The sequence below is a fragment of the Octodon degus genome, unplaced genomic scaffold (genome assembly GCF_000260255.1).
Source record: "Octodon degus isolate 3935 unplaced genomic scaffold, OctDeg1.0 scaffold00021, whole genome shotgun sequence".
Classification (NCBI taxonomy): Eukaryota; Metazoa; Chordata; class Mammalia; order Rodentia; family Octodontidae; genus Octodon; species Octodon degus.
The window spans coordinates 11767581-11780495 of record NW_004524597.1 but is presented as its reverse complement, the minus strand read 5'-3'; the positions used below and the strand labels follow the sequence as shown (position 1 = coordinate 11780495).

General features: G+C 43.3%; 1 protein-coding gene across 6 annotated transcripts in view; it reads right to left on the bottom strand.

The window, feature by feature from the left end:
• Nprl3 (NPR3 like, GATOR1 complex subunit) overlaps positions 1-12915 on the bottom strand; it is a 63146-nt gene that overhangs the window by 43306 nt on the left and 6925 nt on the right. For 2 of the 6 annotated variants that reach the window (XM_004627950.3, XM_023711495.1), the window contains exons 2-5: positions 11136-11205; positions 5271-5309; positions 1679-1808; positions 122-196 (exon numbers count right to left, since the gene is read on the bottom strand). In XM_004627950.3, coding sequence (XP_004628007.1) covers positions 122-196; positions 1679-1808; positions 5271-5309; positions 11136-11205 — 314 coding nt within the window. The remainder of the gene's footprint in view (positions 1-121; positions 197-1678; positions 1809-5270; positions 5310-11135; positions 11206-12915) is intronic. The other 4 variants (XM_004627951.2, XM_023711492.1, XM_023711493.1 and 1 more) reach the window with 3 other exon arrangements.

Here is a 12915-nt window from a genome sequence, read left to right as displayed (position 1 = left end):
AAATAAATAATTTAAAAAATTATAAAAAAAAAGATAAAGTTGAGTCTGTGACACACTGAAAATTGGCTCCTTTTCCTTCCAATCCTCCTCACTGACTGAAACTATTTATACAAACACTCACCCTCAGCGCAAATACCACATTAAAAAGAATCATGGTAGGTGCTTCTCTCTTCGGAGATGGATCTGTTTTGGAGACCTGTAAAAGAAGCATTGATTCTAATAATTTGAGAGCCGTAACTTTTCAAGGAAACCTGTTTAATGCCATTCTACTTCAAACATTGGAAAAGGCCTGAGTATAGCAGAACCAGAGAAAAACAGTGTGGGGTCTTTGAGAAATGATTGCTTTTTGCTCTAGAGATGTGCCAACTGCACAAACAGATGAGTCAGAGCTGTGGCAGGAGTGGAAAGGTTGGTGTTCTGACTGTCCTGATCTAGGGAGAAAAGGGAACAGTGCCCAGAGAAGACAAGACGGAAGCTCAAGAAAAGTGGAACACCAGACTCACACCCTGCTGCTATCCCATGTCCACTCAGACTATTTAGAGATAAGGCAATATTCAAGGTCAACAAAAGCCTAAGCCAGGCCTTGTGAGACAGAGCAGACACTCATTTCACAACTTAATTCTTATCTCAGGTTTTAGCTTGGCACCCAGCAGCCTTAGTCAAAAACACCAAAGCCTTGAAATAAAACTAAGGGGCACAATAGGACTCTTCAATGCCAACCACAAGAGTCATCACTAGGGGGTGTCAGAGCATGAGGCTCCAGTTCTCTTGTACGCCCACCTCTACGGTGACTGCTGCAAGCTGGCTTCCAACTCTCCTGTCCTTCACCCACAGACAAGGTAGCCCTATCTGTGACACACAGTGAGGAGGGAGGCTGCTGTTCAAGGGGCTGGACATATCTAACTCCCACAGCTGCTCCTTCATGGGCTTAATCACCGAGGGTTTATATATTACAGCACACATAGTTACCCAATTTCTGGGTGGTATAAACGTAGCTCAATCCTATGTATTATACCAAAACCCTTCAGAATCTGAGTAATGCTGTTGCTGACCCTGCTTGTGTGTAAGGGCTGATTGGCAGCCTCTGTTATATAAATACTTTGAAAACTGTGCATTCTACTTTGCTGATACTCTTTCTCTAACATTCATTGATCAGAGAACATATACAGAAGATTTAGCACAATAATAAGTGCTAAATAATAATTTTGGCTATACAAATATTATTTAGTAAGAAGAGGTACTTGCATCATTTTGTACAAAGTTCAGGGTTTGACACATGCTGGTTGACTTACTCTCTTGGCTTCTCTTGGAAACCTATACCCCATATAAAGTGAAGATCACAGTCATTAGAGACCCAAAATACAAACAGTGGAAGCTAATGGCAGGGAAGGTTGGGGGTGCAGCTCAGCACTGGAATAGCAAGGTCCCCACAGGCAAGGCCCCAGGGTTCCACACTACCAAGGCATTTCAAAAAAGAACCAAAAACAAAAAAACAAAGGTTGCTGCAGAGACTGAAGTGGGTACATGAAGCCCCAAGGCCTATGAAGATGTGGAGCTCTTGGCCAGTGCCTGATCAGATGTGTTGCCCAATGGATGACGTTCCCAAAGCCAAGGCCAGAATAGTTCAAAGATCTCCAGAGCAAAATGGTCAGGCTTGCCTACCCAGAGAGTGCCCTACCTGCCCCAGAGCATGCTGCAGCAGTGTCGGGTGACCAACAAACCGCACATTATCGATCTTCAGTTCAAATTTTTGGCCACACATTTCAGACTTGGTTGCCAAAATTGTTGCCAGAATAGCATCTGAAAACCTTCAAATGAAAAAAAAAAAGTAGGATGGAAAAATGTTAACACAGTGTCACTGTACCACTCCCCAGTACCTCGAGAAGGGAGGGTCTCAGTAAATGGTGGTCTGTGGCTCTGCCCCCAGCACTGATGGACATTTCTGAGGCCCCCAAAAATGTGACACTCTTACAGCAATCCCAAAGTTAGGGATATAAAAAATCACCAGAATTACAGGTAAAAGGCACGAGAAGCACAGGCTGAAGGCACATGCTGTCATTCTTGCATGCTCTATAAAATTAGGAGAGAAACAGCTGCAGTTTGCATTTAAAAGAAGGATTGGCTAGAGCTGGCACTGCCCTGAGAAGCCACTCATTACAGCTCACAGGGAGAGGGATCTCTCCTAACTGTGCTCATGTTTGCTAGACTACACCCTGTGCACCACACAGCCTCTTCCTCCAGTGCCATATAAAGGACCACAGGACACCACTCAGATGCATGCAGGGTGTTACCTTCTTCACACCATAGCTGACAGCCCTTCCCTCACCCTGAACTAAACCTTCCAGTTTGTATTAAGAAAGTAATTCTGTGCAAGACATGTAGGTCCACTGTATTACAGGAGTGCAGGGATGAACAAAACTGACTGCCATGAGGAAATTGGAACAGCTGGGTGGGGGTGAGACCTCACCCTTTTCAAGATGCATCTGTACATTTGCCTCCCTACTGGCAACCCAGATCTGTCCTTGCTGGGGGTTCCAGATAAGGGAGAGCCACCTGCAAGGAGGAGCATCCTAGCATGTGGCTGTCTCTTATCTCAGAGACCCGGGCCTGGAGACCTCCCCTCCAGAAACAGTTTCTCATCTGGACCCAGAAGGGAAAGAACCTCCCATACTCATCTAGCCACCAGAAAAGGCATTTCTAATATCTGGGTCAGGAGGATTTACAGTCTTGGGGAAGGTAGCTCCAGCTTCCAAGGTAGCCCCCAAGGCCACATTGCACCACATGGGTAGGAAGAATACCCACAGTCCCGAAAGTGATCACTGGGGACAGACAGTCCAATGTTCACCTTTGGTCATGCTTCTCTCCCGGACACCTTCTTGGTGGAAGACGAGACAGATTAACATTGTAACTCCATTTTACAATTAAAAAAATAAAAAATAAAAAGGCAGGCCATCTTTGAAGCTGCCACAGTTCAACTTCACAATGACAAATGAATATGGGATAAAACATGTCTACAAAGGAGTCATTCACTTCAGGAAACCCTCAGCCCCCAAACAAACCAGATACAGAGGACTGGTCTGAGGAGGCTGCCTTGTCTCTCCCATAGTCAGGTTACAGACCAACTTTCCAAAACTAATCTTGTCAGAGACAAATCTGGAAGCCATAGCTGAGTTCTTTACTCTCCTTGGGAATATTCATCTCTAGAGTGACTAAATCAGAATATTCCAGTGTCTCAGACCAAAGGCATCATTGGTTTTCTTCAAAAACTATACATGTCTCATTCTGCCCTATAAATCTTGCCTGAGGGACACAGGTTATAGGCAGTCAAATTTATTAAATATTCCTGTTCTAGTAACTGACCCAGTGCAACTTTTTATGTCTCATAATAAAACAAGAAACAATAAAAACCAACCCAACAACAACAATCAGAAAAAGAAAACACCCTCTTCTGCCACCCAGTAATTCAAGCCACAAATAGCACGCCAAAATCTACCATTCCAGAAAGCTCATTCAATCTACCATTCCCTTGCTGTGATGCTAACACTCACCACTAAACACAGCTACTCTGTGTTGAAGAGCTACAGACAGAGCTCATCCTGGCCCCTGGGCACCAATCCAGGGACCCAAGTTACTGTGGCTATGAGATGGGTCCTGGGAGTGTCAGAGGCAAGCATAGGAAGCCCAGCTTATATCTATGAATATTCAAATTTCATTGTGCCTCTGTGACAATCACATAAAAAGCTCTTTCCAACCTAAAGGCCAAGATCCAAAAAGTAAACTGGAAAGCTTAGTGCTGTTGAAGTTAATAGTTATATTGCCTTAAGTGACCACTACTGGGCTGGGGAGATAGCTCAGTAGAATAAGTGACCACTACAGAGGCCCTTTTAAAGTAGCCAGCAAAGTGGAGTTGGTCACTTAACTTACTGAGCAAGTCAGGCTCATAAAGAAATACACTTACTGCGGTTTAGTATTATACATTTATGCTAAAAGATGCTTGTGTAGCTTTATAATTTACATAGTGTCTGTTGGTATAATATGCAAAAAGACACAGTTACATCATGAGATGGGGAGTGGCATAACTTAATCATAATAAATCATAACAACTGTAAACAAATGACAATATTTATTTTTAATGTATTTAGTATGGGGTCTACAGGGTCTCACTACACAGATCGGATCGTAGTGATCCTCCTGTTTTCAACCTCCCAAGCACTGGGATTACAGGCATGAGCCACCATGCCCAATCTCAACTGCCCTGTCAGCACACCCTGGGGGCGGGACCAGCACCACATGCCGGGATCAAACCCCAGTCCCTGCTTATGCCTAAACAGGTACTTTAATCTGCTGAGCTATCTGGCTGGCCCAACAATAGTTATTTTTTGTTTACAAAATTAAAAAAAAAATCCTTTTGGTAGTGACAGCCTGGTAAATGTACTATAACATAATAGAACAGATGTTCCAAACACTAAAGATTTCTGAACTATCTTAGGACTCAAGAAAAACACAGGGAAATGTAACAGCCCAGCTAGAAAACAGCACAGGACTTCTATTATTGCTGAGATATTCTGGAGCAAGGCTTGTTCTCTAGCTTAGTCCCCTGCTCTCCCTGGAGAAAGACAAAGCCTAGAAGAGAACTCAATGCTATTCCTCTACCTATGTCCATCCTGGGAGCTTATGAATACTATCTGTACCTCCAAGACCCAAAGGGCATGCACTGGGGAGTGAGGAGTTCCCCACCTCATCCATATTTTCCTATATAAGCACCATATCTACTCCAGGAGGACATTTTTTGCCACTAGTGTGCATACCCAAACACATCTAAGTCTAAGCACTACACTTAAAACCTTGGGAAAGATCCCCACCAAAACCCTTTGAAAACTGTACAAGAAACCTCAATCACAGGTCTCATTGTGGCAGTGGAACAGAGATGGGAAACCATTCTTCTCTTTACCACCTGCATGACTACTGGATCTTACTTGTGGGGAGATTTACATGGTATATTTAGTACAAAAGTCTCTCTGGTTCTATCCAATCAATCCTTGGCCTCTTGGTTAATACAAAACAGCTAAATAAACTGAGTGGAGAAAGGGTAAGCCATGGCCAATTCTGGGCTCCTTTAGAGGGACTGGGACTGTAAGGTCCAAGCTAGGGCCTGTGTGCCTCGTTAGTCATTCCTTGATACTGAGGGAAATCAGGAATTAAGCATAATTACAAGAATAGAAGGCAGCCAGAATCAAGACAGAAAGATGGTGGAGAGGTTTTAGTCTTACCCTGCAACCAACTGCTCATAGGTTGGAGGACATGGCTTGCTGAAATGGGAACAGGACCATCAAGACCAAACAAAAACATTGTTTCTTTAAAAAAAAAAAAAAAAAAAAAAAAAAAAAAAAAAAACATGAAAAGCTACAATGTTGTTTGTTTTCTTTTTATTTGTTTTTGAGACAGAGTTTCACTATGTAGTTCAGGCTCACTATGTATCCTAGGCTGGCCTACAACCTCCAACTCACACTAATCCTCCTACATCTAACCCCCCTACACACACACCTATAGGCATGCCCACCATGCCCAGTTAACAATGTTGTTACAATGTTGTTCTATAAGTATAGCAGAAGTATTTCCAATATTAACTAAATGTCAAAGCTAACAAGCTACCAGACAAGAAAGAAGACAGGGGCTGGGGAGATAACTCAGTAGGATAAGCGCCTGCCGGGCAAGCTCAAAGGTCTGAGTTCAATCCCCAGTTCCGGAAAAAAAAAAAAAAAAAAAGAAAGAAAGAAAGAAGACAGATGTTCCCCATGATGAACACTTAGAATATAGTGTCTTAATGCTCAAATTTTCACATATATATGGGAGGGAATAAGATCACTTTTAAGAAGCAAGCAAAATACTGGAAGACCCAGATCAAACCCAAATGGCACAAAAATTCACTGGACACAAGTATCTAATCATTCCAAGAATAGGTCTCTCACCTATATGTCAAAAATTCATGTGCACAGGACCAAATAAGAGCCTCACAGTTCATAAAAGCCTTCTGAAAACTATAATGCCACAAGAATTTATCAGTTCAGTTCCTGAGATACTGTGATTGCCTGCATAGCTGATAGCTCTGATTCTCTGTTCAGAACAGTAAGGGGGTGTCATGGCAGATCTGCACACACCTGTGTTGAAAAACATCTGAGACATGATCAGACCCCAGAAAAGAGTTTAAAAATCTAATTTATGTTCCAGTGCAGAATTTTTATTGTCAGACATGTTACTCTGCAAATATCTTGAAAACGGGAAATCCAAATGCAGGACAGTAACAACATGGGAGCCCCACCGTGACCACTGTGCCATCCTGTTGCATCCTGCCTCAGGGTGCTGCCCCCACCCCTCAGTTCTCACTAAGGAACACATATTGCCACAGACCCATGCAAGAGAAACATACAAAATGAAAAAGAACCTTTTCCTCAGAAGCTCCCAAACTGTCACTCATTGGACTGTATAATTTTTTTTGTGTGTGTGGAACTGGGGATTGAACTGCCAGGCAAGAGTTTATTCTACTGAGCCATCTCCCCAGCCTGCACTGTATAATAAATAAAAGGTTAGAATGTTTTGTGGACTTTCCCTAAATCACCCAGAAAGTCAGAACCCTAGAAGCCTAGTTTTTACAAGTCACAATGCAACCCCTTTGCCTCCAAAGAGAAATGGGCAAATACATAACCTTTTTTTTTTTTTTTTAACATAACCTTCTAAATGTCAGCAATGTTCCATTTTCTTGTGAAGAGTCTTCCCCTTCGAGGGAGGGAGGGCCATCATCACTCATGTGATGTGTTATTCCTATGATGGCCAGATCTAGGAGCTGAGGGGGAAATAATGCCCCAACTTCAGCAACTTTACAAAAAACAGGGAAGCTAAGGACCAGTCTAAGTAACAAGCCAAAAACTCACACAACAGGATGAAGAGCAAGAGTCAGGCTTAGAACCCTAAGCCTGCACTTGTCCCAATATGCTGTCCTATGTAGACACACACTTGGCTAGGTAGGGAAAAGGTGGAAATGCCTAAATATGGAGAAAACATTGCCAGTCCACTTTCTTTGTGTAACAATCTCTGCTAAAGGAAGTAGGGGATATATTCTAACAGATTTAGAGGGTGTTGGGCTCTGAACATCATAGTCGAAGGTAGGAGGAAATCAGAGTGTTGGGCTTGCCTAGCCAAAGACAACATGTGGGGTAGGGCCCAAATGCACCTACAAACTGAGCCCACTGCTCTGGGAAACATGGCCAAGCTTTACAGCCCACACAATGACATCCATGTGTTACAGGGTCAAGAGGGAACGTACCAGAGCTCTGAGAAGGTCTTACAGATTTTTGTCTGACCTACAGTAAGTTGAGAACATTCTGACACTAAAAAAGAACTCTCGGGCTGGGGAGATAGCTTAGCAGTATAAGTGCCTTTCTGGCAAGCCCAAAGTTCTGAATTTTGATCCCTGGTACAAAAAAAAAAAAAAGGGGAACTCTTCTCTAAAGTCTCTAGCTCCCCTCCTCTGAGGCAGTGTCCAGATGGGACAGAATCTTGGAAAGAGGGACAGAAGAGGGCTGTCCATGCTGGGATGTTACCACTCTAGCTTTCTGGATTAACACTAGGTGTTAGGGCTTATATTTAGACGTTCCCCCAAAAATACATTCACTCACAGGTGGGAAGTTCAAAGTTGGCTGGATTAGGGTGTGATGCTGGGATTAAAGAGGATAATAGAAGCCCCACCCTGGCCATGCGTGGCACCAATCAACAGGCTTACGATGAACTAGAGAGACAGAAAAGAAGACAGGCTGCTGTGGTTTCTGCTAGGTGATTCAATGTTTCTTCCCTGCCTGCCATGGACTATGCTCCTCTGTGATGTCCCTCTGCCTTGCCACCCTCACTTGGAACCAACTAACTAAGGACTGAAACCTCTAAGAACTGTGAGCTAAAATAAACCTTTCCTTCTTTCTTTTTTTTTTTTTTTTTTAGTGGAACCGGGGATTGAACTCGGACCCTTGTACTTGCCAGGGAAGCGCTTATTCCACTGAGCCATCTCCACGGCCCCCAACCTTTCCTTCTTTAACTTTTGTTGTTGGGTATTTTGTCTCAGCAACGAGAGGAGTAAGTAAGAACCAAGCTTTCACATAGACCTCTCACTGGCTTCTGTAGGGGCCATATGGCAACAGGAACACTAGAAAATTTACGAGCTTGAGTTTCAAGTCTTAGAGACAATGGAAAATATGCATTTCTTTCTTTTTTTTTTTTTTAATTTTTATTTATTTATTCATTTAGTGTGGGGGGGGCAGCTCAGCCCACCAGGGGGCGGCCCTGGCTGGCATGTGGTGCTGGGGGATTGAACCGTGGTCCCTGTGCTTTGCCAAGCTTGTTCCAAGTAGGTGCTTTAGACCACTGAGCCATCTCACCAGCCCCTGCATTTCTTTTTTAATCTTTTTATTCTTATTGATTTTTGTTTTGTTTTTTTTTTTTTTTTTTTTTTTTGAGACAGGGTCTTGCTACATAGTTCAAGCTGAATTTGAACCTACTATGTAGGCCAGGTTGGCATCAAATTCACGGCAATTCTCCTGCCTCAGCCTCCCAAGTGCTGGGATTACAAGTGTATGCCACCACACCCATCTCTTACTGAATTGTAGAAGAGTTGTTTTAAAAAATGTGTTAACAGTTAACTCTAAACCTTGAAACAGGGTGGGCCAAATAAACAGGAGCAGAGGTTCAATCCCCGCCCCCCCAGCCATGCTGGCCTGCCCCCAGGGAACAATGAGATGGCAATTGAGACTGGGGGTAATGGCGCTCAGCTGTAATCCCAGCTCTTGAGAGGGTGTGAACAGGCGGGTCACTAGGAGTCCAATCTAATAGTGAGACCCTGAACGCCCTGTAGACCCTTCTTTAAAATACAAAATAAATAAATAAACCTTGAAACATATCTTGAGGATACATTTGATAAAACCAGGTGGCTCTCTGAACCAATGCTATACAACAGAACTTTCTACAATGATAGAAATATCTCAAATCCGCACATTTAATGTGGTAGTCACTCATCCCAGATAACCACTAATCCTGAATGAGAGTAGTCCAACTTAGGAGATAGATTTTTAAATTTAATTTCAGTGAATTTCTACATCAATGGCTAGTAGCTACGAAACTGAGCAGTACAGTCCTGTGTCCTCACTTCTCTAAGGTAGGCCATCACCTCTCAGAGGTTAACAGTTTAGGGTTCCAGAAAAAAAAGCACCTTAAAGGATCAAAACCATACTGATCTGTGGTATAAGTAGAGGACTATGGTGAACAAAAGCATTCTAATTCCCCGTGACAAACAAGACTGTTCCAAGTCACCACCTTTAAAAGACAAGCACAGGCCTCTACATCAAGACCACCCCCTGGGAGAGGCAACAACCCTCTACCCCAAGCTTCCTCTACCTGTTGCTCTCTCTTCCAAAGCTCATTCTCCTTAGAAACAGTCACAAGGCATGCCAGCACCTTCACAAAAGAGGATAAATTCACACTCAAAACTGCAAAGGGGGCTGGGGAGATGGCTCATCAGTCTAGACCCAAAACTGGGTGTGGTGGTACACACTGTAATCCCAGGGCTTGGGGGGCTGAGGCAGGAGGATCACGACAAGCCTAAACTGTGTAGTGAGACCCTGTCTCCAATAAATAAGTAAAATAAATTTAAAAATTAAAATGGAAAAGCCCTGTTGTGGGTATAGTGCTCTGTCAGGGAACTAGAGTTAAACAACAATAACTCACTGCACAGCGAAGGTACAGGTATGGGTCTTAACTATCTTCTCCCAGTTTTGTTTTGTTTTTGCAGAACCGGGGATTGAACTCAGGTCCTTGTGCTTGCCAGGGAAGCACTTATTCCACTGAGGCATCTCCCTGGCCCTTCTTCCAGTATTTTATTTTATTTTATTTTATTTTATTTTATTTTATTTTATTTTATTTTATTTTATTTTTTTGCAGAACCGGGGATTGAACTCAGGCCCTTGCGCTTGACAGGGAAGCGCTTATTCCGCTGATCCATCTCCCTGGCCCCCCATTTTTTTAAAGACAGGGTCTCACCATAAAGCTCAGGCAGATCTTAAATTAACTATGTAGCCTAGGCTGGCCTTGAAATTGTAGCAATTCTCCTGCCTTGGACTCCAGAGTACTGGTATTATAGCCACATGCCATCACACCGCAGTGAGACAATTCTTTATCTCATCCAGTGTTCGTGTTTAGGGGAACTCAGGAATGATAATATATAATCTTCCTTGTTTCTCCAGCCTATGTTAGCATTTATTAACTATTTATTTATTTATTTATTTATTTATTTCTGTACTGGAGATTGAACTCAGGACCCTGCGCTTGCCAGGCAAGCACTTATTCTTACTGAGCTATCTCCCTGGCCCTTACCTTTTAAATGAATGTTAAGACAGACAAATATTTATGAAGTTTCTATTCTGATAGTGCCTCCCAGAGAGACCAGAGGGAATAAACACAGGAAGGGACAGGACTAGCCTTTCATCCAGGCCTAAAGCAGTGTCAAGGGTCAGATCAGTTCCAGCCCCCAGTTCCACTGCCCTTATTGCCACCTGAGCCTAGCCACCAGGAAGGGAACTGGCCAGGCTGTACTGTGCATGACTGCCTGCATTTGACCTCTGGACATGTGCTTTAAGAATCAGGTCTGAGGGGCAAGGGAGATGGTTCAGTGGGGCAAGGGAGATGGCTCAGTGGAATAAACGCTTCCCCAGCAAGCGCAAGGGCCTGAGTTCAATCCCCAGTTCCGAAAACAAAACAAAACAAAAAAAGAATCAGGTCTGAGGAGAGCAAAGTGGTTTGCTTTCCTCTATGTTCCTCTCCTAGGAGATAAATGTCCTACCAAGGGATAGCCTTGTCCATTCTCAGACCTTCTTTACCAACCACACAGCTTATAGTGAAAAAAGTGCTCAAATTATTCACCAGCCAGAAACTGGTAAGGCAACCCTCAATCTGCAATACCTCAAAGCTTCCACTAAGTGGGAAAAAAACACCACCAGATCTTTTAGGAGGGCAAATATATGGGTCAACAGGAGGTAAAGGCTCTATCCTGGCCTATGGAGCAGTACTAGCCCTATCCTGGAATAACTGCAGGCCCTTACCTGGAGTCACCGTCCTGGTCATCAGCATGGTCACCAGTGTTGTTAACAGCATATCTGCTACGTGGCTTATCTGCATGAGGGCAAGAAGAAGAAACTGCTAAGAAAGTAGGATCTCTCCATATATAGAAGGACTGTAGAACTATTAAAATCCATAGTTTCAGGGTCGGGGAGATGGCTCAGTAGAGTAAGTGCTTGCCTGGCAAGTGCAAGGGCTTGAGTTCAATCCCCAGTTCCGAAAAAAAAAAAAAAAAAAAATTCATAGTTTCAAAAACACAGCCTATCCACACAATGGAATACTGTCCAGCCATAAAAATATGTATGTTCCCTGGCAAGCGCAAAGACCTGAGTTCAATCCCTGGCTCCGCAAAAAAAAAAAAAAAAATGTATGAACCCTGAAAACATTTTGCTTAATGAAATAAACCCAACACAGAAAGACAAATATCACTCTTACAGTATCTAGAATAAGCAAACTCACTAATACAGAAAGTAGTTTAGAAATTAACAGGGCCTTAGAACATAGGGAAATGAGTTATTGCTTAATGGTCAACTTCAGTGTAGATAACAAAGAATGTGGCAAACAATGGTGATGATTGTACAACATGATGAATTTAAATAACACTACTAAATTAAACATTTCAAATCATGAAGCCAGGTATGATAGCGCATGTCTGAAGTCTTACTTAATTCTTAAGGAGATCCCACCTCAAAATAAAAAAATAAAGAGCTGTGATGGAACAGGGCATGGTGACACAAGACCGTAATCTCAGCACTCAGAGGTTGAGACAGGAGGATCTCTTCAAGTCTGAGACCAGCCTGGGGGCTACAAAAGTAGCCAGCCCAAACTGTATCGTGAAACCCTGTTTCAAAAATAAATAAATAAGGGGCCAAGGAGATGGCTCAGTAGAATAAGTGCTTCCCTGGCAAGCACAAGGGCCTGAGTTCAACCCCTGGTTCCACCAAAAAATAAATAAATAAAATAAAATAAATAATGAGCTGTGAATATAGCTCAATGCAAGTCTCTGAATTTAATCTCCAGTCGTGGGGGCAGGGGAGGAAAGGCATCTCAGACTTGAAGAAATCCTCCTGTCTCAACCTCTGAGTGCTGAGATATTAGTCTTGTGCCACCATGCCCTGTTCCATCACAGCTCTTTATTTTTTTATTTTGAGGTGGGATCTCCTTAAGAATTAAGTAAGACTTCATGTTATAAGACTTTCATGTTATATAGCATTTTTTTTTTCCCGTATTTAGTACAGGGTCTACAGGATCTCACTATGTAGATCAGACTCGGAGTGATCCGCCTGTGTTCAGCTTCCCAAGAGCTGGGATTATAGGTGTGCACCACCATGCCGTCTCAATCAGTCTCAGCGCACTCCTTCGGGTAGGGCCAGCACAGCATCCTGGGGATCCACCCCAAACAAATCCCCTGCGCCAGCCAGCCAGCCAGCCACAGTGTCTGGGAGGGTCTGGTGCAACATGTGGTGCTGGGGATGGAACCGCAGTCCCCTGCGCCTAAGTTTGCTGAAGCAGGTGCTTTAGACAACTGAGCTATCCTGCCAGCCCCTACAGCATAATTTTTTTTTTCAGAAAAATACTTGTAAGTTATGACCAGGCAGCCTGCCCCTTAGCTCAGTTCTTTTTTTTTTTTTTTAATTTATTTATGTATGTGTGTGTGTGTGGCCAGCTCAGCCCACCAGGGGGCGGGGCTAGCTGGCATGTGGTGCTGGGGGATTGAACCGCGGTCCCTGTGCTTTGCTAAGCTTGTTCTAAGTAGGTGCTTTA